At 35.8% G+C, this 24,519-nt stretch overlaps 1 protein-coding gene across 3 annotated transcripts in view; it reads right to left on the reverse strand.

The window, feature by feature from the left end:
* Positions 1-2,929: 2,929 nt before the first annotated feature.
* The window catches only part of LOC123556479 (deoxynucleoside triphosphate triphosphohydrolase SAMHD1-like), a 33,315-nt gene continuing 11,725 nt past the window's right edge, over positions 2,930-24,519 (reverse strand). The window contains exons 5-18 of one of the 3 annotated variants that reach the window (XM_053542704.1): positions 23,521-23,585; positions 22,984-23,144; positions 22,478-22,593; positions 22,096-22,166; positions 21,625-21,780; positions 17,993-18,040; positions 17,361-17,525; positions 16,373-16,464; positions 16,071-16,127; positions 15,531-15,717; positions 13,909-14,010; positions 9,861-9,965; positions 8,661-8,798; positions 2,930-4,435 (exon numbers count right to left, since the gene is read on the reverse strand). In XM_053542704.1, coding sequence (XP_053398679.1) covers positions 4,400-4,435; positions 8,661-8,798; positions 9,861-9,965; positions 13,909-14,010; positions 15,531-15,717; positions 16,071-16,127; positions 16,373-16,464; positions 17,361-17,525; positions 17,993-18,040; positions 21,625-21,780; positions 22,096-22,166; positions 22,478-22,593; positions 22,984-23,144; positions 23,521-23,585 — 1,499 coding nt within the window. In that variant the 3' untranslated portion in view covers positions 2,930-4,399. The other 2 variants (XM_045347228.2, XM_053542705.1) reach the window with 2 other exon arrangements.

Here is a 24,519-nt window from a genome sequence, read left to right on the forward strand (position 1 = left end):
TGTAACACATAGCCAGGCCCATTAAAAAAATAACTATTAGCCTTATGTTCTTAAATGACCTATAAATCACAAAAAAACCAAGAAAAGTAGGGGTCATGTATCATCTAAGAGAGATTTTTTGTCTGACAGGTCAACACTATCTTCCAAACTGACAGCTAAAATGTGGGTATGAACATATGTGTAAGACGGTTTGTTTACATTTCTATAAATGCAAAAAAATCTCCTTGAAAATGCTACAAAAATGTCAAGTATAGGTTCACAATGAAATAAAAACAGGAACTGGCTTACATAACATGAAAATACCACTTTAGCTGGGGGAAAGGGGATTTTTTTCTTTCCGCCATTATCCGACTGGCCCAGAAGTGCTGACTGATTACCTACATAGTACTATTATACCTATACAATATTTTGCTATAAATACAATTTATCAAAATACACAATGTTTTGTACAAAAGAAAAATCTACAGTGGTTAATTGCTTTTAATCTATATTTGATAACATGCTATATTTGAATTAGTGGGAAAATAAGATAACAAAATGTAATGAAATACTTCATCATATTACATTGGAGTAATTTCTGAAGAAAATACCAAGAATTTTTTAACGAGCTGATATACCACTTACAATATGTTGCTGCAAATTCCAGCAGTCGAGTGACGCTGTCTTTACGACCGGATATTGACTACATATGGTAATCACACAGTATGACATTAACAGATTTGATCAGAGTTTAGTAGAATTCTACAGAAAGTTTCGTTGAGAAATGAAAATACGACTATATCACACTATCTCACGTGAACATGAATAGATAAATGTATTGCATATATTATGAACCTATTCACATATTCAAGTGGGGTATAGACGTGTAATTTTAACAGTGCCGCTTAAGACTGTAAAATAAAACTAACCCTGGGTATTTTTCCAGACATGCGTGATTATTTTATTCACATGTATTTTATCATTTATTAAAAGACATTTTAAAGAATTGCAAAATGGCCAAGAAATAGATCTGTCCTACCGATGTTTGCCTAAATCTGTTGTAAGGCACGCTAACAATATATTATATACAATGTACCAATAATCAATAGTGTTGCTAGAAGTAAAAGAACTCATCCTTTGGGAACACATTTGTACTGGACCAAATCCTAAAGGCTGTCTTGGAACGTCCACTGTTTTGGTAGTTTTCATACTGCCAGCTGAAGATCAAACGCTAACGTCAATTAAAAGGTTATTTCTCCCCTACTTATTGGAAACCAGTTTCGGGGACTAAAGAATTGCGCTTTTCCGCCCGTCCGTCCGTCATTTCGTCATTCCATCCAACCGCCACCAGTGTTGTGTTCGAACCATTACTCTGTCATTCAAAATGGGATTTTAATATAACTTGATATAAATGTTCCTCATAATGAGACTATGTGTCAAGCACAAAACTCGAATCACTAGTTCAAAGGTCAAGGTCAAACTTTGAGGTCGAAATTAAGAAGGCTTTTTATCCCTGTTCAGTCCACAATTCTCTCATAAATCAAAGGATTTTAATATTTTTGGCACTGATATTCTCCATTATTTGACGACTTGTTGTGTGCAAGCCAGACACCTAGGTTAAAGGTTAAGGTCACACTTGGAGGTCAAAGGCCGATAGATTTTTTTCCTGTCCGGTCCATATTTCTAACCCATCAAGGGATTTAAATAATTTTTGTCACTGATGTTCCCCATAATGAGACGAGTTGTCATGCACAATACCCAGACCCCTAGCTCAAAGGTCAAGGTCACTCTTGAAGGTCAAAAGTCAACACTGATATTTTCTCTTCAGTTTACATAAGCTCATGTGTCATATAGACCCAGTTAAAATATTGGTGTATTTTCTTCAGAATTCTTTCTTTAATATGATGATTTCTTACATTTTTCTAATATTTTCCCATCAGTTTAGAAATGTTATTAAAATTGAAATATGTTTTTATATTTGAAGATGTTATATAAGCCATCAACAACTGTAGATTTTTATATATGCAAAATTAATCAGAACGTTGACTGTATACATAGTACAATATTGATTATACACAGATCATACTGCAGTTGAGATAAATAGGGAACTTTATACTGCATAGTAATATTTCATTCACTTTATCTATTTAGATTTAGACATTGGTAAGCGTTCTACTAACAATTCAATTTGTAATGAAATAAATTAACTAAAACCGGTGTTAATTAATACTATGTTTATTCACTACAGAAGACACAAGTATGCAGAAGTATTCGTTTTGTAGGCATGCTTAAATACAGCGTAAATTGTATTGCGACTGTTAACAGGGATGACACCCTGAGAAATACTAGCATAGTTTGTTTTGCAAAGGCAAAGTTGTCCTCATATAAATAAACCTATTCCACCTTTGTTAAACATTCTGTTCTATGTACTCCATATGTAACTAGTTAGAAAGACAAAGTCCATATATATTGTCAATTATTCAAAAGAATCGTCGTTCTCTTATCTAGACGAAGCTTAAGTGGTAGATCAATAGTAGCTAGTAATATTTAATCAAGCAACATGTTACAGAATTTTCAATTTAAACACTTATTACAGTTACAAAAATGCATGCTGTATTAGAGACCCACGTCAGAAATCTATATTTTATTTCATAACTTTTTCTGATCCAAATTTCCGTCTTATAGCTTGTGGGTCATATCAGCAATAGGTAAGTTTTAAGACTGTTTACAGTTTATTAACTTATTTTCAATGTATTTTAACCAAGACAGCATGTATAGATTTCAATGCAAATGTATATGCACCGGCGTGCATGTAGGTATAATTAATATCAATAATAAATTAGTTGTCCTCATTTGAGGTTAGTTAATATAATAACAAAAAACGGAAAAAACGGATGGGATGTGTGACGCAGGCAGAAAAGATGGCGCTGCCAAATATATCATACGAGTGTGACGCATGTATGTCCTTTATTTTTATCTATTTTCTGAGTGATAGTGTACAAGTAATGATAACAGGGTACAAATCCTTATTTCATTTAAAGGAGGAATCTAAAACTGACATAAAATGAAGAGAAAAGCAAGGGTCATGTATCTAACAGATTTTTTTCCTGTCACATTTGCTTCCTGCAAAAACACATCATAATCACACGGTTGTGACCTGGTATTATTGCTCATTTACTTCACCAAGTACATGTATAATTTCTCTCCCATTTCTCTCTACCAAAATGTCAAAAACAATGCACCCACAATGAAATTTAAACTAGCTTTATTTTTACCTCGATACTTTTGGCGATATCTTTTATGATTTTCAAAGTGCATACACATTTAGAAAAGATACGTAGACGTCTAATCAATTGTTTCCAAGGCAAATAAAATGCGAGAGCCCATTCTGTTATATAATATTGCTTTCTGAAATGTCTTTTATATAAATTATTATATAAAACATGGTAACACGATGTTAGTCTTGCTGTGTTTTAAAAGTATGCACGGTAATTTTCATAAAAGAATTATTTGTAATCCGCACACCAAAAAACATAAACACTCTTCAGATAAAATACGAAAATGTACTGTCTTTCAAAAGCAATTTTAGTTTTTTCAACAAAAATGAAACAAAGATTAAAGAAAATATGACGACTAAATAGATAATAACGAATTATAAACACAAAATCAGGTAAAGATGGATAATGTGTAGGTAACTGGGAAGAAATGAATATCTACAATAAGTAAATGAGGAGAGTGCATGGCAAACACTATAGCACTTGGTACAAGAGATTTTATAGCTGAAAATAAAAGGATAATTACTCAGTGAAAAACATTCAATCGTGAAATACTTAATATATGAGTAAATCATTCCTACAAACTTTCATTAAAATGCTACTTACAACATAATAATAAATAGTACACAACTCCAAAATAAACGATTCGGCAGGCTTGTGTTGATAATATGTATATCGCTCTTTCGCTGAAATACAACCGGTGGTAAAAATTTAGATGCTCATACGAAGCAGCGGACACCCAAAACTCTCAAGGGGCATAAATATGCGTAGATAATAATGATAAATTTCATTAAATTATCAATGTCTGAGAACCAATATTAGCATATGCAAACACAACAAGAATGAACAGTATTAATGCAGTTATATAGTGGCTGGCTGTGTGAAGTGCAAAAAAGTAAACAATGAAAATGAATGAACGGTTGAATTAATAATCATCGAAGGTGCAGTTCATACGAGTATGTCATTTCAAAATCAAAACACAACTGTTTAAACAAACATATAGCGCAGCTTTTCAATTTAAGTGCAATCAAATCACACAAACACATTTCAAATGTTTATACATGTACAGTCTATGTTCATATCATTAAGAATAGTTGTCACACTAGATAGAAACTCATAAAGAGCTGCCACTGTCTTCCGCCCTTCTACACAGGTGATTTGCCTTGATGAATTGATAACCCCTGAAAAATGAAAAAAAAATGCAATACAACAAATACAAATACCACAACAGTAACATAATGACAACAAGAGCTGTCACTAATGGTGACAAATGCCCCCGCAGCACCTTGATCTTTGACCTGGTGACCTTGACCTTTGACCTGGTGACCCCAAAGTCAGAAGGTGTGGTGTACTCAATATGTACTATCAGCATGTGAAGTTTGAAGGTCCTGGGTGAAGTGGTTCGCGAGTAAAGTGCCTTCATGCAAAAAGTTAACGTTGGCCCCTGTGACCGTGACCTTTGACCTGGTGACCCAAGTCAGTAGGGGTGGTGTACTCAGTAAGTACTATCAGCAAGTGAAGTTTGAAGGTCCTGGTTGCAGTGGTTCGCGAGTAAAGTGCCTTCACGCGAAAAGTTAACAATTGGGCCCTGTGACCTTGATCTTTGACCTGGTGACCCCAACGTCAGTAGGGGTGGTGTACTCATAAAGTACTATCAGCATGTTACGTTTGAAGGTCCTGGGTCAGTGGTTCGCGTGTAAAGTGCCTTCATGCGAAAAGTTAACGTTGGCCCCTGTGACCTTAACCTTTGATCTGGTGACCCCAACGTCAGTAGGGGTGGTGTACTCATAAAGTACTATCAGCATGTGAAGTTTGAAGGTCTTGAGTGCAGGGGTTCGCGAGTAAAGTGACTTCACGCGAAAAGTTAACAATTGGGCCCTGTTACCTTGATCTTTGATCTGGTGACCCCAAAGTCAGTAAAGGTGGTGTACTTAATAAGTACTATCAGCAAGTGAAGTTTGAAGGTCCTGGGTGCAGTGGTTCGCGAGTAAAGTGCCTTCATGCGAAAAGTTAACGTTGGCCCCTGTGACCTTGACCTTTGGCCTGATGACCCCAAAGTCAGTAGGGGTGGTATACTTAATAAGTACTATCAGCAAGTGAAGTGTGAAGGTCCTGGGTGCAGTGGTTCACGAGTAAAGTGCCTTCATGCAAAAAGTTAACGTTGGCCCCTGTGACCTTGACCTTTGACCTGATGACCCCAATGTCAGTAGGGGTGGTGTACTCAATAAGTACTATCAGCATGTGAAGTTTGAAGGTCCTGGGTGCAGTGGTTCGCGAGTAAAGTGCCTTCATGCAAAAAGTTAACGTTGTGACGAACGAACGAACTAACGAACGGAAGGACAGTCGAAAACTAATATGCCTCCCTTTGGGGGCATAAAAAAAATATTGGCTCATAATAAAATTTGTCCGAGATTTTATGACGAAAGACACTTTTTGGTTTGGTTATTACTGCTCATTGAAATGTGGATGCAAAAGTGGACACAAACCAATGTGGACGACAATGGGCAGACCCACGTACAACGATCCAAAAATCTGAACATTAGCACTTCGTGACAAGGTTATGAGCTAAAATTCATACTCTTAGTTTTATCGTACAAAATACAATACAATGTTCTACTTCTTTCGTACAAAATACTACAGAATTATCTTAGTTCTATACAGTTCAGAGACAATGCGTGGAAAGCAAAAATACTATAAAATTTCCATCCTTCTCACACTAGGGTGTTAATTATGTTCTTAATATGCTCATAAAATTACTTGCAATTAGCTTGATTATAAACACAGCAATACTACAACTATACTAATTAATCCTATCGTCTATACAGATGCATGCTCTATAGCCGCCTTTCATTCTGTGTATATATCAACAATCCCTCAGCGAAACAAATATATTATAGGATAACAAACTTAAGTTCCGGTCTAAAATATAAATGATTTGTTCTGTTCTGGACCCAGTTATTCGGAGCTTTAACCGACTGTTAAACTAACCGCCGGTGAACTTTTGACTTGGTGGGTTTTGATGTTTTGATTTTACTGTAAAGACCTTTTAGTGTTCATAATCCTCAACGTATACCTTTGCTATACTAAGACTTGTAAAATGTCAAAATATACCGCCAATCGTTAATCAACCGTAAGCTTAACCACCTGCTAAAATTTCGAACAGCTTAGGTCCTGTTGTTCTGTTCTGTTATAAAAGTAATCAAGATTTATTATTCATATATATAATTATGAACAAAGTATTTTTTACATAGGCAAAGTGAAAATAAATGTATATATTTATTTTTTTATCCAACAAATCTTATTTTGATAAATAGGCAAATAATAAATTCAATATGTTTTACAAATATTCGTCCAGTTAGTGAAGTGTCTTCCTTTACAGCAAATAGTCCAGTTACTGCAATCCCGAGTGTGTCAAAAACACATTTAATCTTATATTAAGAAATTAATTTAAATTTTATGACATGTCAATAAACCTATCCCGTTTAATAAGTGTACTATCCTGACTCTTTTCTAAAACATGAATTCATCAGAAATATGAAGAATGCGACGTAATTCAAACTGGAAAATGAAAAACTTTTTGTCCAAGTTTTAATTAGCTGTTTACGAACAAAAATAGAGATAAAGTAATTGGGAACATGCAAATTTTTCAGTATTTTTCAGTAACAGTGTGAGAATTCTGGAAATTGAAAAGTTAACAATTAAAAGAATTTCCATTGAACATATACTGGGAAAAAGGACATGCCCTATTTCGACGAATCGCGATAATTTGAACATGTTTTTGGTAGAGGGTCACCGAAGGATCATTTATGTGAAATTATTCTAAAACTTGGCCAGTCGTTCCTTACAAGAAGATTTTTAAACTTTCTTTTATATACATATAGGAAAAGTGCCCATGCCGTCTGGCGGCCATGTTTTCATTTTTGACAGGTCGTGATGATTTGAACCGTATTTGGAGAGAGTCATATTTAAATCGGACAAGCGGTTATGCGAAGTCGGTGGAAGATTTTTTTAGCTCTTGTGGGCCCTATGTGCAGTGGAGCTGAACCGTTCCAAATGGAACTATCCAAGTAACATCCTTACTTCAATTTAACGGATGTTGAACGGACAACAGACAATAAGTCTTCACAAGAGCTCGGACTGGACGAGGTGTGCCCTGCTGAGCTAATAATGAAACTGTCCGTGATATTTACAAATATGTGTTTTAAATTTAAAAAGTCATTTAAAAAAGAAGTTGTAATATACTGTTTAAATTATTAGTGTGATATATATTGTGAATGTACATAACATGACTTCCTATGGCATGCCAGCAATATCAAGGACCACAATGAAATAAGAAGAAATCAGTTTTCTCTTTTTCAAGTCATCCTTGGTATAAATGTTATTTCTTGGCCTATGTAACATATGCATATCGGTTTATATCACTGTTTTATGTCGTCTTTGCATCATGGTGTAACCCTGCTTGTACACTTATTACCAAAGCGAATGTCTCTATAACAAGTGTTTCTCGTTCCACTTCTTCAGCTGCTTCTAAGATAAATCTGTCCCATCTTTGCGTTTTTTAGTTGTTTCCGGCTCAGGTTTTCCAATCTTTTCTGATATTCAAACTCTCAATCAGTGTGGGAACCCGGTTTGAGTCCTCATTGCTAGGAAACGCATTTTTCACATTTTTCAAATTTCAGTTGATCTCTTAAGCGAGTAAACATTTTCTTGCTTGATCAACAGTTTTTTCACCTTCAATAATGTTTGGGGCATTTTAAACAGAATTGGAGGAAATTATGATGATGCGATGACCGGCTTACTTTTTCTCAAAACATTCCAGTAAGTTTCATCGCCAAGTTGCATCCTCGAGACTGCAAATCGAGTTGGTTAAATTCATTTCATAAGAAAAGTTATTACGTGAGTTGTGTCATAAAGAAACATAATTCTTAATCAATTTAACCAACAAATTAAATAGTTTTAAGAATATTAAGTTGGAATTCAGTTCTTTTATTTTTGCTGTTGTCAGCTGACTATCGAAAGCGATTTAATAAAAGATAAATTTGAAGGAAGAAATGAAGGCAAACCTCTAATTAAGTCATAGGCCAACTTTATCTCTTAACTTTCATCATTAGTTTCAATATTTTTCTTCCTTCTTGTTATGTGCATAAATATTTTTAAGTATTTTGTTAAGCTCATTCGAGTCACTTAAGAATTTATTTTATTTTAATTTATTGTTGCTGATAATTCAAAAATGTATAGAATAGTTCCTTTCTGATGGGAAAGAAAAACAAAAAGACAGGATAATTACATGATTCTTTTTGAAGCAATTTTTTTCTTTTTTTTTGTCACGCACCAGAAGTTCCAAATATGTCGAGACCTTAACTGTATTATGTTATTAATTTACAGGTTAATATAACTAAACCATACCTTTGGTTGCGGAATATCATTCTCCTTGCACCATTCTGAGAATGACTGTTCAATGATATCGAACAGTCTGGAATCTGTCACACTACTGTACACCCGAACATACTGTTCAGCAAACGTATCCGGAAGTACAAACGAAACCTACATACATAAACCGTACAACTGGTAGAATTCTATAAATGATCAATACGAGTGAAATTTTCTTTGTTTCTCTGAATCCCTTTTGTCAAATATCCAGTGAATCGTAATAAATATTAGAACACAATTCAAATCTGCGAATATTTAAATGAATAGTTAGAGGGGGCGCAGTGGTCCAGTGGTAACACTGTCTGACTACGGACCCAGAGCCCGTGAGTTCGATACACCGCCTCTCCAATTAAAACTTAATAACATTACGTGCTTTACACCTAGCACGCTAATGAACCAGGGGAGCTTCTGGCATTGGAAAGCCTTCTGTATCTTGCACTATCCTCAAACTAAAAGTTACTAACAGTCTTCTGGAGGAGTCGCCCATATAGGTTTCTGATGGCGGCTATAAACAAGCGATGGATGGTATAAAATAGAAACCCTATGAAAAGCATTGCAAAAAGCTAGAAACTGATTTCTTAGTCCTTCAATTAACCAAAGTTTATTTCATAAATGTTTTTTTTTTTCAGACTATTAATCAGTTACAGTCGCAAGTGGCGTGGTAATTGAGAAAATGAATGAAAAGTGATTTTAGAAATTATTTCAGGGAAATGTTGTTTTATGCTAAGTAAGATATCTTAAAAGTAAGATTACAACGCATTAATAAATAGTCTCAATTGACATTTTAACACTTTTTGGTGTCCAAAAACGGCTTACGTACTTGGACTCAGTGTTGTTATATTTTCTGGTCCTTTAGGATCTTAAGCCGATGCTGGGGGAAAGGTAATGTACATTCATAACCTCTCATGAACCGAGTCTGCTATTATATTGCTTGGCTGCGTTTTTATGCTTCCGTAAAACCTTCTTACAGATTTTGTTCCAGTTTCATTCAAAATCGTTTTTGCCGATTAATTTGAAAGTAATCAATAAGTTTTGGTCATTTTTCGTTTATGTCACCACTTTAGTAATAGTAAGAACAGCGAGTAGATCATACATACATACATACATACATACATTTCAAAATCATCACGACGAGCGCTTTATATAGCTTAAAAATCTGCAAATTCGATAGATTACCTGTTCTTTGTTTATTCTAATGGCTGTGTCTTCTTGTCCTTTCTTGAAAAACCAGACCTTGGTTACTGGGTCTTTGTCCTTACTTCCGTAGTCCAGGTTCACTACCTTTGAGTCAGTAATAGATAAAAAAAATACAAAAAGTAGGGATAAATCAATTAAACAGAACGGTTATTGGAATTAATTAAAAAGTAAGAAAAGGGGTATCCACAAAATTTATGTTATAACTTCTCATAACTCTACGTGCATACACGTGGAAGTCAACAGTTAAGTTTACATGTAAAAATTCTTATCAGCCTTTAGACCAAAGTTTAATAACTTTTCAGTTGTATACTGTAAAACTCTTACTGTCTTAAACAGAACCATATGTCAACATTCAGTGACTTCAGTTAATACTTCTTACATGTCCGGAACACTGTGAAATGGAACTAATTTTTACTATTTACTTCATCGCAGACTCCCTGTTACAAATCACAAACTTTAATTTAAAAAAAGCATTAAATTAATTCAAAATATAAAATAAAAACATCTGATTTTGTTCCAAATACATGTATATTAATTTCAGTCAAAGAAAAACCCTTGATTGCACACAATGACTAAGATAACGCACTCATTTCTGTGCTTTAAACTTATAAAGGTACACTAGACCCAAATGTCATGTCCGAAAATATGAACAATTACAGGGACTGTAACTACACGTTCTTGTTAGGTACGCCTTCAAAAACCTTCCAGACTTAAACATGAGGTAATATTTTATGAGCCTCTATGGATACCTAAAGGCTACACAAAGTGCCAAATCTTGGCCAGGACCACCTCCATATATGGTAGTTAAAGAGCCCATTAGTTCTGCAAGTCGAAATTTCGAGATATTAAATCACAGAGTAAATAAATGATGTGCACCTGCCATTAATATTCTGACGTAATATACTGATCCAAACAGAGGCCTTTTTCAACGCTATACATAATGACATTTTCGTAAACATGAGTAAGGACCAATTTGCAGTTTGATTTTTTTCTTTGAAAACAACTTTGAAAAATAAACATAGAATTTGAATCGCACGACATCAAAATACGGATAATAATTGTTTTGTGCAGAAATATGTTCGTCGATAGAGTTATTAAAAACAAATGCCACTTTTAAAGTCATTGCAGAGTTTTTATGTTTAATATTTAGCCACTCACTGACCCTTGTCATGCTTGAAGGACGCACAGCCGGAGTAAAATGGGGAACACATTATGTAAAATTCTGATCAGTACTGCTAATTGAAAAAAGCAGATATATAATAATGTACAACAATGAAAAGGAAAGAGGGGCACTGCAAGTTCATACATTCTTAAATACAACACTTTACCGCTTCTGTCTCCTCCAAATAAAATAAATATTCTGGAGTTAGTGAAAACAAAATGTATTGATCATGTCAATAACGCTAACAAAAAGAACAGTCTACTTCAGCTGCCGGCAACAAAAAGAAAAGTCTACTTCAGCTGCCGGCTAATACATATTATATCTCCTAGATGTGCAGGCTGATCTTAGTCTGCACTTGTCGCATAGGAAGAACCACTTGCCTCCAGCAGGCTGATCTTGGTCTGCATTTATCGCAAAGGAAGACTCACTTGCCTCCAGCAGGCTGATCTTGGTCTGCACTGGTCGCAAAGGAAGACTCACTTGCCTCCAGCTGGCTGATCTTGGTCTGCACTGGACTCACTTGCCTCCAGCAGGCTGATCTTGGTCTGCACTGGTCGCAAAGGAAGACTCACTTGCCTCCAGCAGGCTGATCTTGGTCTGCACTTGTCGCAAAGGAAGACTCACTTGCCTCCAGCAGGCTGATCTTGGTCTGCACTGGACTCACTTGCCTCCAGCAGGCTGATCTTGGTCTGCACTGGTCGCAAAGGAAGACTCACTTGCCTCCAGCAGGCTGATCTTGGTCTGCACTTGTCGCAAAGGAAGACTCACTTGCCTCCAGCAGGCTGATCTTGGTCTGTACTGGACTCACTTGCCTCCAGCAGGCTGATCTTGGTCTGCACTTGTCGCAAAGGAAGACTCACTTGCCTCCAGCAGGCTGATCTTGGTCTGCACTTGTGGCAAAGGAAGACTCACTTGCCTCCAGCAAGCTGATCTTGGTCTTCACTGGTCGCAAAGGAAGACTCACTTGCCTCCAACAGGCTGATTTTGGTCTGCACTTGTCGCAAAGGAAGACTCACTTGCCTCCAGCAGGCTGATCTTGGTCTGCACTTGTGGCAAAGGAAGACTCACTTGCCTCCAACAGGCTGATCTTGGTCTGCACTTGTGGCAAAGGAAGACTCACTTGCCTCCAGCAGGCTGATCTTGGTCTGCACTGGTCGCAAAGGAAGACTCACTTGCCTCCAACAGGCTGATCTTGGTCTGCACTGGTCGCAAAGGAAGACTCACTTGCCTCCAGCAGGCTGATCTTGGTCTGCACTGGACTCACTTGCCTCCAGCAGGCTGATCTTGGTCTGTACTGGACTCACTTGCCTCCAGCAGGCTGATCTTGGTCTGCACTTGTCGCAAAGGAAGACTCACTTGCCTCCAACAGGCTGATTTTGGTCTGCACTTGTCGCAAAGGAAGACTCACTTGCCTCCAGCAGGCTGATCTTGGTCTGCACTGGACTCACTTGCCTCCAGCAGGCTGATCTTGGTCTGCACTGGTCGCAAAGGAAGACTCACTTGCCTCCAGCAGGCTGATCTTGGTCTGCACTTGTCGCAAAGGAAGACTCACTTGCCTCCAGCAGGCTGATCTTGGTCTGTACTGGACTCACTTGCCTCCAGCAGGCTGATCTTGGTCTGCAGTTGTCGCAAAGGAAGACTCATTTTCCTCCAGCAGGCTGATCTTGGTCTGCACTTGTGGCAAAGGAAGACTCACTTGCCTCCAGCAAGCTGATCTTGGTCTGCACTGGTCGCAAAGGAAGACTCACTTGCCTCCAACAGGCTGATTTTGGTCTGCACTTGTGGCAAAGGAAGACTCACTTGCCTCCAGCAAGCTGATCTTGGTCTGCAATGGTCGCAAAGGAAGACTCACTTGCCTCCAACAGGCTGATTTTGGTCTGCACTTGTGGCAAAGGAAGACTCACTTGCCTCCAGCAAGCTGATCTTGGTCTGCACTGGTCGCAAAGGAAGACTCACTTGCCTCCAACAGGCTGATCTTGGTCTGCACTTGTCGCAAAGGAAGACTCACTTGCCTCCAGCAGGCTGATCTTGGTCTGCACTGGTCGCAAAGGAAGACTCACTTGCCTCCAGCAGGCTGATCTTGGTCTGCACTGGTCGCAAAGGAAGACTCACTTGCCTCCAGCAGGCTGATCTTGGTCTGCACTTGTGGCAAAGGAAGACTCACTTGCCTCCAACAGGCTGATCTTGGTCTGCACTTGTGGCAAAGGAAGACTCACTTGCCTCCAGCAGGCTGATCTTGGTCTGCACTTGTCGCAAAGGAAGACTCACTTGCCTCCAACAGGCTGATCTTGGTCTGCACTTGTGGCAAAGGAAGACTCACTTGCCTCCAGCAGGCTGATCTTGGTCTGCACTGGTCGCAAAGGAAGACTCACTTGCCTCCAGCAGGTTAAAGGTTAAAGCAATAGCAACTACTCCACTCACACATTAGAAGAAACAAAGCTTTTATAGGCAAGTAGGAACAAAATTGAGAAAAATAACTGATAATGACCTTCCCTTCAATGAATCGAAAAAAGTGGCACCGAAAGTCCATTCTCAATTCTTTTTTTAAAAACATATTTTTTCTATTTTTAATTACTTAACTACCACCGCTCTTTTCACCAGCAAAAATGAATATAATTTTACACATTCCGGTTGCACAGGCTAGCAGTGTATGAAGTATAAGATTTATTTGCCGTATGAATAACACTAAGGACAAAAGAACAACAAAAGATTCAAACACATAATAAAGTTTGTGTCTTAAACTTTCATTTAGTTACCCTCATATGCTGCTCGGGAGAAAATGAACTAAATCCTTAAGGAGTGATATTTCGCCATCCAGGCCTCTTTAGTACTAAGCAATTCTATCCAGATCAAAAGAGTACTCACGTCGATTTCTACAATTTCTGATAAATCTGTCAAATCAGTCCGTTTTTGTTTAATCTTGTTGAACAAATTTTCTTGAACGGCCGTCCTCTTTATCCAGCCTTTCTGTAAATAAAGAGAACGTGTTATGGCTGCAATATTAACAGATCTAGATGTCACAAAGACAATTCGCGGTCTCCTTGGACGAACGGATAAGATTTCAGGATTCGAATTATTTGATAGTCACCACACGTGTTCATACACTACAACAGTAGGAAAGTCGCTATTTGACATATGTCGGTGTGAACTCAATAAATTTAGTCAGTGTTCAAGCGTAAAATTTGGCATGACAATAGTTTACAGCGTTTAAAATCTGAGAAGCATGCATAGTCCCAAAACATATCGGTAAACTATGGCTAAGTTTGAGTTTTTTTGTGTAATTTCAAGGAAACCTTGAATTAATAACGAATTAGACACGTTAAACATATTTATAGACTGGCATCAGTCGTTAGAGTCACTGAATGTAAAGCACCTGGCCATAAAATCAATCCTCTCTGATACCACTTTCTAAAAAAAATTACAATATCTCTTGCCTCTGTCTCATTATAAGTCTGTTGAGATGAGCCTAGAGAGAAAATGTTTTTCTGAGAAAATAATTTAGTGTCAGTGTGAAGAAATTAATATTATTACAGACTATTTGATCTCAACAGACTTTGTAAGTCTAACATATTTAGCACATACCTGAAATTGTCTCTACCCGTGTAATAAATATTTTGTTGTTCTTTACATACATCAGGGGGTTACGCTTGTGGATTTTAGAGATAAATGCTATTTTATACGGACATAAACCACACTTGACTTTCTTGCAAATCCACGAATCACGCTAGCACCTCTTGGATGATTTGCAAGAAGTCCCAATGAGATTAATACCCGTATAAACGCACAAAATAGCAATAGAGTTCAATACTTACATTCATCACATGTTTGATGTCGCGGGAGTGTAATAAAGCCATTGAATAAAAATGATAGAACACTAAATACTAGTGTAATAAAGCTTTGACGTCGACGTCGTTTATTGTATGGGAGACGCTGGTCAAATGGACTTGTTTATATGATAAAAGAAAGTAGAATTTTTGATGTTCCGACAGAAAAGGCTAACATGTGATAAAAAGAAGAGCCTCGCATTTTATTATTTTATTCAGTATGAAAAGACACTCATGTAATATCCTCTATTTACATTTAGCAGTAGCTTGCTACAAAACAATGCGTGGTTTGCCTTCCACGAGTATCAGAAAATCAAAGTAAATGTCAGGTTATCGATCTTTTCGAATACAGTGAAAAATCATGTAGTCGTGTCGATACAGTTTTGGTCTTTACCGTCAGAAAAATTAGTTTTAGCTATGATTTAATGTTCTTTTTGTCCAATTTTTAAAGGATTTTTCGAACGACGCCATTGTAGGCATGATTCTTGTGAATACGCGCGCAATCGCGCGGAAAGGGCCGTCTTTGATATTAATTATAACACCTATGTTGGTTATACGAAAAAACGCTTTTCAAATCATACAGCGGTATAGTGAAAGTAAATATTAGTGCATAATTACTCCGCACCCCAGTTATCATTTTATCTGATAGAAATACTTGTGCACCTGTTTAACATCTACTTGAGTTTGAGTGATGCATTTATAGAACTCTCTGTAAAGTATCCTGTTTATTATAGCTCTAGATTTCTCCAAACCACGTTTGGAGGACCGCTGTATTTTTTGCAGAATATCATCGGTCAGATGTGTATACGCCTTCATGTCGTGAATAGTGTCAGACATCCGAAGTCGATTTCTTAAACAAATGTTACAACGTGTATTATTGTCCACAGTAAGATATCGTTTGTTTTGATTGTTCAATATTTACAATAACGAAGGCTCTTGTACAATATATTACGCTTGTCAGAAGTTCGTAATTTAAAGTACAGTCTAAAGAAATCTCATTTTAAGTTTAAAAAGTCTTACGAAGCTTTTGAATTAATGCATGCATTGTAATATATAGATATAATATCAGAGATGAACACTTAACAAATGTAAACTTTTAGCAGACTTGCGTTCTTATCTCTCATTTATCTGAGTTCCAACTTTAAAAAATCTCTAGACAAATCAGAAACAAGGGGGTGGGTGGGGTCATATGTAATTGTTTACCCGTTTTCTCCATGAAATGAAATATCATCATTAGCAGCAATCAAAGCGTCGCGTATCCTAAAATTTATACAGTATACAGGTCTTTAACATGCGCAGTAAGGAATGATTATATACAAAGCAAATTATATAGATTGTTTTTACAAAATGTCATCAAAATGATAAATAAGTTTAAACAAAATAGCTTGTTGTATTTATACTGTTAATATATATGTATATTTCAATATCTATTTATAACCAATGAAAGCTTAAAGAAGGAGACTGAAAATGCTCAAATCTCTTCAATTGTATATAAAAATACATACATCATGCCAATGATGTTGTGCGTTTTGTGTTGATACGCTCTCCTGTATAAAGTCATCCTGGCGTAAAACATGTCATACAAATCTTGAGCTGCCTGAAACAAGATTTCATATATATAGAGTGATTTGTATGTATTTACATGAGCATGTCTATAATTGAAATATCGTGTCGTTTAGTGCCGTTATTTGTGTAAGGGGTTCAACATTGACCTCAACAAAAAGTTTAAGTAAGAAATCAAGTTTCTTCAGTAAAAACAAATGTCATTACGCCGACAAAATATATGAGATATTATCCACGTACTACCCTCATGATGATACAAAGGTGCGACAAGTTTCAAGGATATCGGTCTGACAGGTTTTAGAAAAGTAGACCTAAACAGCAGAACATTTTACAAGCACAAAAAAATTCTCTTAAGTGCATGTAACCAAAAAGTGCTACGTGTTTTTGTTGTTGTTTTTTTTAAACGTAGTACAAGCTAGAGACCACCGCTTCCATTATAACATTATGACATGTGCGGCCTTCCATAAATTGAAATATGTATATCTAATCACATTTCTTTTAAGACGTTTCTTAGTTCAATATAATGGACGTAAAACATACGAATATTGATTTTTTATTTGTGAAATTTTCGCGTGAATGATATGACCTACTGTACATCATTGGCATGGCCGGAAAAAAACCGTTTCATAAAACCATTTTTTCTTCAGCACACACCAAGTGTAGCAAATATTGTCAAATTGTATAAAAAAAACTGTAAACGCAGTAAAATTGTTCAATTTTGAGACGAAAATTTCTTCTTGAGTCTGTTGATATTACTGATCAATCAGAACAGAGTAAACATTACCTAATTCCCAGGTATATGATAACCGCTTTTCACCTTTTGACGATAAATAAATATCATGGCTATAAGTTTGATAGTTTTCAAAAGATGAACATGAAAAAAATCTTAACCACCGCTGATGATTGGGTAATACTTCTCAGTCGTGTTACCTTGTCTCTGTAACAGATTTGTCTCCTCCCTTCTGCCATGAGAACTCTAGCGTGCTGTATTAATCTGTTGTGTTCAAAGGTAGTTTTCATGCCCAGCATCAAACTGTCGCGAGCAATGTAGTCCCACCGGTCAACGTCGATTCCGTTCACACGATTAGCTACAACCTAACACAGATACCAATAGATGTAAGGCTTTTTCCACTTTTTTTTATTCTTTTTGCGATTATAAACGTTAGTTAGAAAAACAAAATCTAGCAGAATATCATTTAGGAAGTATAGAAGCCGTTAAGCAAAATAATTGCAGACTCGGTTCATGAGAAGTTATGAAATGTGCAAAACTCCTTTTGCCTTTGTGGAGTTCTATTACATACACATACATTGAATGAACCCCTGTGATCTCAAACGACCAGAAAACGTAACAGCACCATTAATATATGTGACACAAAATGACATGCATTTGCCGACATTTATTTGGTCTAGCATATATAAAGCGAATAAAACAAAAACACAAAACCTTTGTGTGCTGGAAGAATGATAATTATCAATTTGCATATGAAAATAAACATCTCTGATTCTTATAGCTTTATGGAAAATCGATTTAAATTTGTTCACTGATCCTTAAATGAAAGTACCTCATACAAGAAGCTCTTGTTCTTGTTTCTTCCCCGACACGGCCAAACCTAAAACAAACAAAATATCGGTTTGAACTGAATATTACTGTACTATTTAAGATTTAAACATTATAGTGCAATCCGCTATGAAAACATGATTGTACAGTACTTTATGTGAAGAACTGAGTATAGTTTCTTTACAAATGACTTCATGATTATGTTAGTAAATAAAGTTTCCTGTCCGTTGGAAGATGAGACTAAGAGCAGCAGAATCTATGCTAAGTTATAAGCAATTTAACTTGCTAGGAATTTAACTTCATTTAAAATGAACTTAAAATCTTTGTTTCCATGTGAGATGTAAAGAAATTGATGTAATTTCTTTCTGCTCCTAATTCTTTAAAGTAACGAAGAAAAATCTAGGTTAATCAATAAGCAAGAAATTATAGAAAACATGTTGTTTTGCTCACGAAGTGCACATAAAATGCTCTTAAAACAATAAGCCATCTTTTTCTTATAATAACAATAAACTGGAAATTGATGATGACTTTAGTTACTTGGGAGTAAAATATAACTACAATGGTAGTTTTTATAAAACAAAGAAGCATTTGTGTGAACAAGAAAGAAAAGCAATGTTTAGCTTACTTAAGAAATGTCGTAAATTACAGTTAGGAACTGAGTTGATTTTGCATTCATTTGAAACAATGGTTAGTCCTATCTTGTTGTATGGTAATGAAATATGAGGCTGTAAAGATCTTAGTATTGTATGCACTTTTCAAATGAAGTTTCTTAAATTGTTACTAAATGTTAAGAAATCTACGCCTAGTAATACGGTTCTTGGTGAACTTGATGTTTTATCATTAGATACAGTAACTGTTGGTAAGTAGGGTTTTGAATTACAGGAGTAGAATTGTTAACAGTAAGACCGACAAAATCAACGTTATTGTGTATAGGTTGATATACAGGCTAGATCATGAGAATTTATATACTTGCTCTTGCATAAAGTTTGTCAAAACATCATTACAGCAATTGGGTTTTGCTGATTTTTTTTATAATTTAGTTGACTCCTAACCAAAAACATTTTAGTATTATTACTAAGTGAAGAATTAAAGATCGGTTTATGCAGACATGTAATGAACAATTACAGTCATCTAGCAAGTGTAATAACTATAAAGGTATTTTACTTTACTTCCAAAGGACTTGGTTTTATCACTTTGACATTTTAGATGTCGTAACAATAAATTACCAGTATCTTAGTCAGAGAACTTGTCAGATGTGTAATAATAACTCAAGGGGTGAGTTTTATTATATTTTTGAGTGTGTACACTTTATTCCTGAAAGAAAAAAGTACATCCCAAGAACACACAATATTATATCTTTTCAAAAACTGTTCCAAAGCTCTGATAGTACTGTTTTGTTAAAGCTTGTTTGTTTGTTTGTTTTGGGTTTAACGCCGTTTTTCAACAGTATTTCAGTCGGGCAGTTAACCTAACCAGTGTTCCTGGATTCTGTACCAGTACTAACCTGTTCTCCGCAAGTAACTGCCAACTTCCCCACATGAATCAGAGGTGGAGGACTAATGATTGCAGACACAATGTCGTTTATCAAATAGTCACGGAGAGCAAATGCCCCGCCCGAATTTCGAACTCGCGACCCCGAGATCCGTAGACCAACGCTCTTACCTCTGAGCTAAGCGGGCGGGCTTTGTTAAAGCTTGCGTTACTTGTTAAAATGTGATGCAAAGGGTAAAGTAATATTACCACCTTTCACCTACATAATATAACTGTTTACCTAATATGTCTATTCACGCTCAGATAGAATTATATTGATTTAAACAGTATTTTATTGATATAATTACAATTGTTACAGTGTTAAATATACAAACATAGAGGACTGAGTAGGAAGCTATAAACTTTTTTAGAAACTCTCCCCTTATACATATTTTAATTTCAATGGTAACAAAATAAATAATCCATCATACATATTCTGCTTGCAGTTTCTTCGTTTATCTATATGGTATCTAACAAAATGTCTCAAATGTAATTTTAAAATAGGCTGACAAAAAAGATTTTTGATACAGAAGTTGGCCATGAAGAATCTAGAATTTACGTTCACATACATAATAATGACTTGGGACTTTCAATACATCAGAAAAAAGCCGTCTTTTGAAGCTACTTAATGTTGGAGAATTTCTGTGTTCTAACGGTAGTTGTCAGTCACTGACAGATGATGGCAGAAAGGAGTTAGCAAAGAACTGAGTGTGACAAAGCAGGTTTATATCTATGATTCTATACGGATGTTTGTGCAACAGTTTCAGGTACCAATGAAGAAAGATACTGTGGAGTTAAATGATTTTTCATTTTGTAGAAAAGAGTGAGTTTATGATTTTGTCTTCTGAAGGGGTTTGAAGCCAGTCTCTTCATAAAGATTGGCAAAAGAAACAAGTTTGGTGGCTCCTGTGATAATGACTTTCTCAAGTTGAAATTCATCGTGCTGGGTTATATTATCCCACACGACATCAGAATACTCCAGAAGAGGCCGTATAAAAGACAAATAGATAGTTTTAAGAGACTTACGGTCAAGAACAAATTTTAAGGTTCTTATTATGTTGATTCGTGTCCATGCCTTTTCTTTGATACTATCTACATATTCGTTCCAGTTTCCGTCGTTTGAAAATACAACTCCAAGATGCTTGTGAGACGACAGCTCGTTGACTGGAACACCATGCATATAAAAAGGAGGATGTAGGGGTTTGTTAATTTTACGAGAAATGAGAAGAGATTCTGCTTTTTTATGGTTGAAGTCGACAAGCCACTCATTTGCCCTCTCGTCTATTTTCAGAAGGTCTGAGTTTAGGGTTCCGACTGCAGTGACCGGGTTGTCAACAACAATGTACAAGCTAGTATCATCAGCAAAGAGTCTGATAGTTGACCTGATACCGAGAACAATGTCATTAATAAAGACAATGAAAAGAAGATAGCCAAGGATAGAACCTTGTGGCACACCTGCTTGCTGAGATACAAACCGTTTGAGAAGAATCTCCAGGAAGAACAACTTTCTGCTTTCTCTCAGATAAATAGTCACGAAACCATAAAATAGAACTATATTGGTGTATGATTGTATCTGAAATGTTTGAACTGCCTTGAGACTATTTTGTAGAGAATGTTTTGTATCATGCAGATGCCCCTTTGGGCCTTGTACTGAAATAAACTAAAACAATAGCCATCGTGTTGCGGAAAACTGATTGACATAGGGTGTAACTTGAGAGACAATTTATCTATATCTGAAGGGAAATATATTTATTGTTTACAAAATTCATTAATTTTGCTTATGCATTTTACCAATCTGTAAAATTATGGAGACAAACTGTGTATTACTGGACTACACTGAAACGACAGCAACCACGTGGTGGCTCAGAAGCCGACCAGGATTAAGGCCAGCCTGAAAAGTAATAGAGAAGGAGGCAGAGATTTATAAAATGCTAAAAGCCTTATTTGTGCTAGATAGAATTTTGTTAGCTCTGTCAATTAGAAGTTATAATACCGGTGACGGAAAACTAGTTATTAATCCTGCGGCTTTTATGAGCCCTACGCTACATTTATCAGGCTAACAGACAACAGTCGAAAGGATCTACTCTATGTATTTTATGTGCATACCTCAGCGTTCAAATCAAAAGGAACATATATCAGCTCCCTAATAAATTCTATATCTCTTTCTTCGAAGCCTGGTATCATCTGTCGGACATATTCGTGAAGTTTACCATCATTGTCTCGCAACATGTAATCAAACATTTTCACAGAAGCCTTTTCATGCTGAAGAAGTAATAAATTCGTACATCTTGGCAATCGATCCGTATAAAGTATATGAGATTGTCGCTAAAAGATTATTAAATTGTGCTCCACGAAGTATAGTAGATTTTAGAGCTGAAAACCAAAAATGCTGACAAACGCATAATATCTGGAAGCTTTCAAAATAAAGAAAAACATTTTAGACATTTTTGTAATTATAACTAAGCTATTTTAAAATACTTTATTTTATTTTTAAATCCTAAGTCTGAAGCCAATAAGTTTTTATAATTCTTAAGACATTCATGATAATAAATATATCAAACATGAATTTCTTATTACCTTCCATTCCGTGTCTGGAATAACAGCTGGTATGAATTTATGTTCAAATACATGGGAAAATGGTCCCTGGCCTGACGAAATAGACATAAAGTATATTATGAAAATAAATGATTAAAACTTTTATGCACAATTCATTTTCAAGCTTTTAGGCAGCTCACATATAGAGAAAATTATGGTCCGTTTTTTAGAATAAATATATATTTAAGAGGTGGTGCACATGTATTTGATGAGGTAGCCGACGAGGTTTATGCTACTCTAGCTTGAATTAGAGTCTGATGAGCACAAAAAAAAGGAAAGAAAAAATGACATTAGATATGTTAAAATTCTAAACAACTGACCATTACAATTAATTTAAGGAATGGTTGAAAAATATGCATATTACCAAGATCATGACAGAGCGCGGCTATTTCCACACATAGAATATCTTTCGTTGTGATATCTAACTCTGGCTGGCGTTCTTTCAATACTCTCAAAAGTTTCCCGGCCAAATGACAAACGCTGTATTAAAATGATTAGAGTCAATTAACATCAAGCTTTGATATGCATGTGCTTTTGGTTTACATTACTTGTTCATGTTTTGAAAGATTCTCTAGCATGGCCTGTGGTTGAATGCAGAAGTTTTCATTCATACACAAAAATACATGTACACGCAATGTGTAGAGATTTCCTATGAGTGACATTATATGTCAATGTTGATAAATTTACGTATGGATGAGTGGTTTTCTCTTTAATTTTGATCATTTTCGGCTGACGTGATGTAAATATAAAAGTAAGATTAATATTACCGCTAATAAGTCAAGCAGTATGTTTTAAAGTGGCTCCAAATTGTATTCAATGGAGAACGAAACATCATGAAACATTTAAGTTCTAAACCAGGAAAATACTTACCCAATGGAATGTTCGAACCTGTTATGACTGGCACCAGGGTAGACTAAATAAACGGTTTCAAGCTGCTTGATATATCGTAGTCTCTGGAACTGCGGCGTGTCAATAATTTTTACGCACAAGGGATGTAACTCTATCTGACCATATATTGGATCATTGAACACCTGCTCCGAAATGAAAAAAATAGAAACGGATTGCTTAAACTTCCTGACTGCATATGTCGATGAATAGAATATAGAAACATTATGAATGCGACATTTAGAAACTCAATATGAAGGTCACTCTGTGGTAAGTTTTATTGAAAAGACAAATTACAAACCAGCTGAAATACGACTTGTAAAATATAGATATGCAGATATTGCGCCAAGTTTGTGAGTAAAGGACATAACTCTTGTCAAAATTCGGCCGGATATGTTACACTACAAAGTTTGTTTTGATTTTGTGCATAGCAGAAAGACGGCATGACAGAAATATTGATAAAACCGTCCCCAAAGAAACAATCGTAGGATCACCTGTCCACAACACCAGTATGACTTATACCTTTCTGTTTCGTATTTGTTGTTTGAATTGCAGCCGACAAGCTTCATCTGAAGTGTATATCTTTTCTGAAACGTTTAGAAAATAATGTGATATGTAAAAGAATTTTAGTTATTATTAACTGAAATTATTATCAGATTCTTTTGCTGATGTCTAGATAAAATTAATAAGTTCAATGTTTAGAATTTCAATACTTCGGTATAAAATATACTGAACAAAACAGCTAACTTGCCATTAAAACTTACTGAAGCACTTTTTAAAAAAAAAATTGAATCACGCAAAAACATATTTTTATTCGTTTTATTACCATACCCCCAAAAATTGTTTTTTACTGCAGAAAGGTTAAAAGTCACGTTAATTTTGATAAATACGATATTTACCCGTTACTGCAAAGCTAATTTCTGGTCTATTCTTACAGTAAAAGCAAAGAATAGAACAGGTAAATAACATATTTTATCATGTTAACCAATCAAAAACTTACATAATATTTATACATTATTCTGTCGGTGACCTCCCTTGGGATGGACAGGAGAATTTTTCTGCACAGTGATTTTATCATAAATTTTAAGTTTCTGAAAGATTTAAGCACACATTTTATGCAACCATGTAAATTAATGTGACCGCTTATACTCTGTAGCTGGCCTGCGTAAAGGGAAAACTTCACTAAGGAAGGAAGAAGGATTCTTTTCCAGGAAAGCGGGTAGCGATCATATTGATTTTTTTCCCGCGATCAGCTGATAGGAAATGCATCCGACATCTGGAAGGAATTCCAAAATAGGATATGGTTTTCCCCAGTGTCCCCCTCATGATTGTGAAATCTTTTAAATCTGCTATATTTTAAACTCTAATTTATAGTGTATATTATCTTGAACTCAGCGAGCGAGTTATTTCGAATTGCCACTGCAATCGAGTGCTTATGACTTTTTTAAGTGCTATGTACTTTTTAACGCGTGTTTGCAGTTCTGAAATCCAGGCTAAGTAAGTGCGAACTGTGCTATCTTA

The sequence above is a fragment of the Mercenaria mercenaria genome, chromosome 5, assembly GCF_021730395.1.
Source record: "Mercenaria mercenaria strain notata chromosome 5, MADL_Memer_1, whole genome shotgun sequence".
Lineage (NCBI taxonomy): Eukaryota > Metazoa > Mollusca > Bivalvia > Venerida > Veneridae > Mercenaria > Mercenaria mercenaria.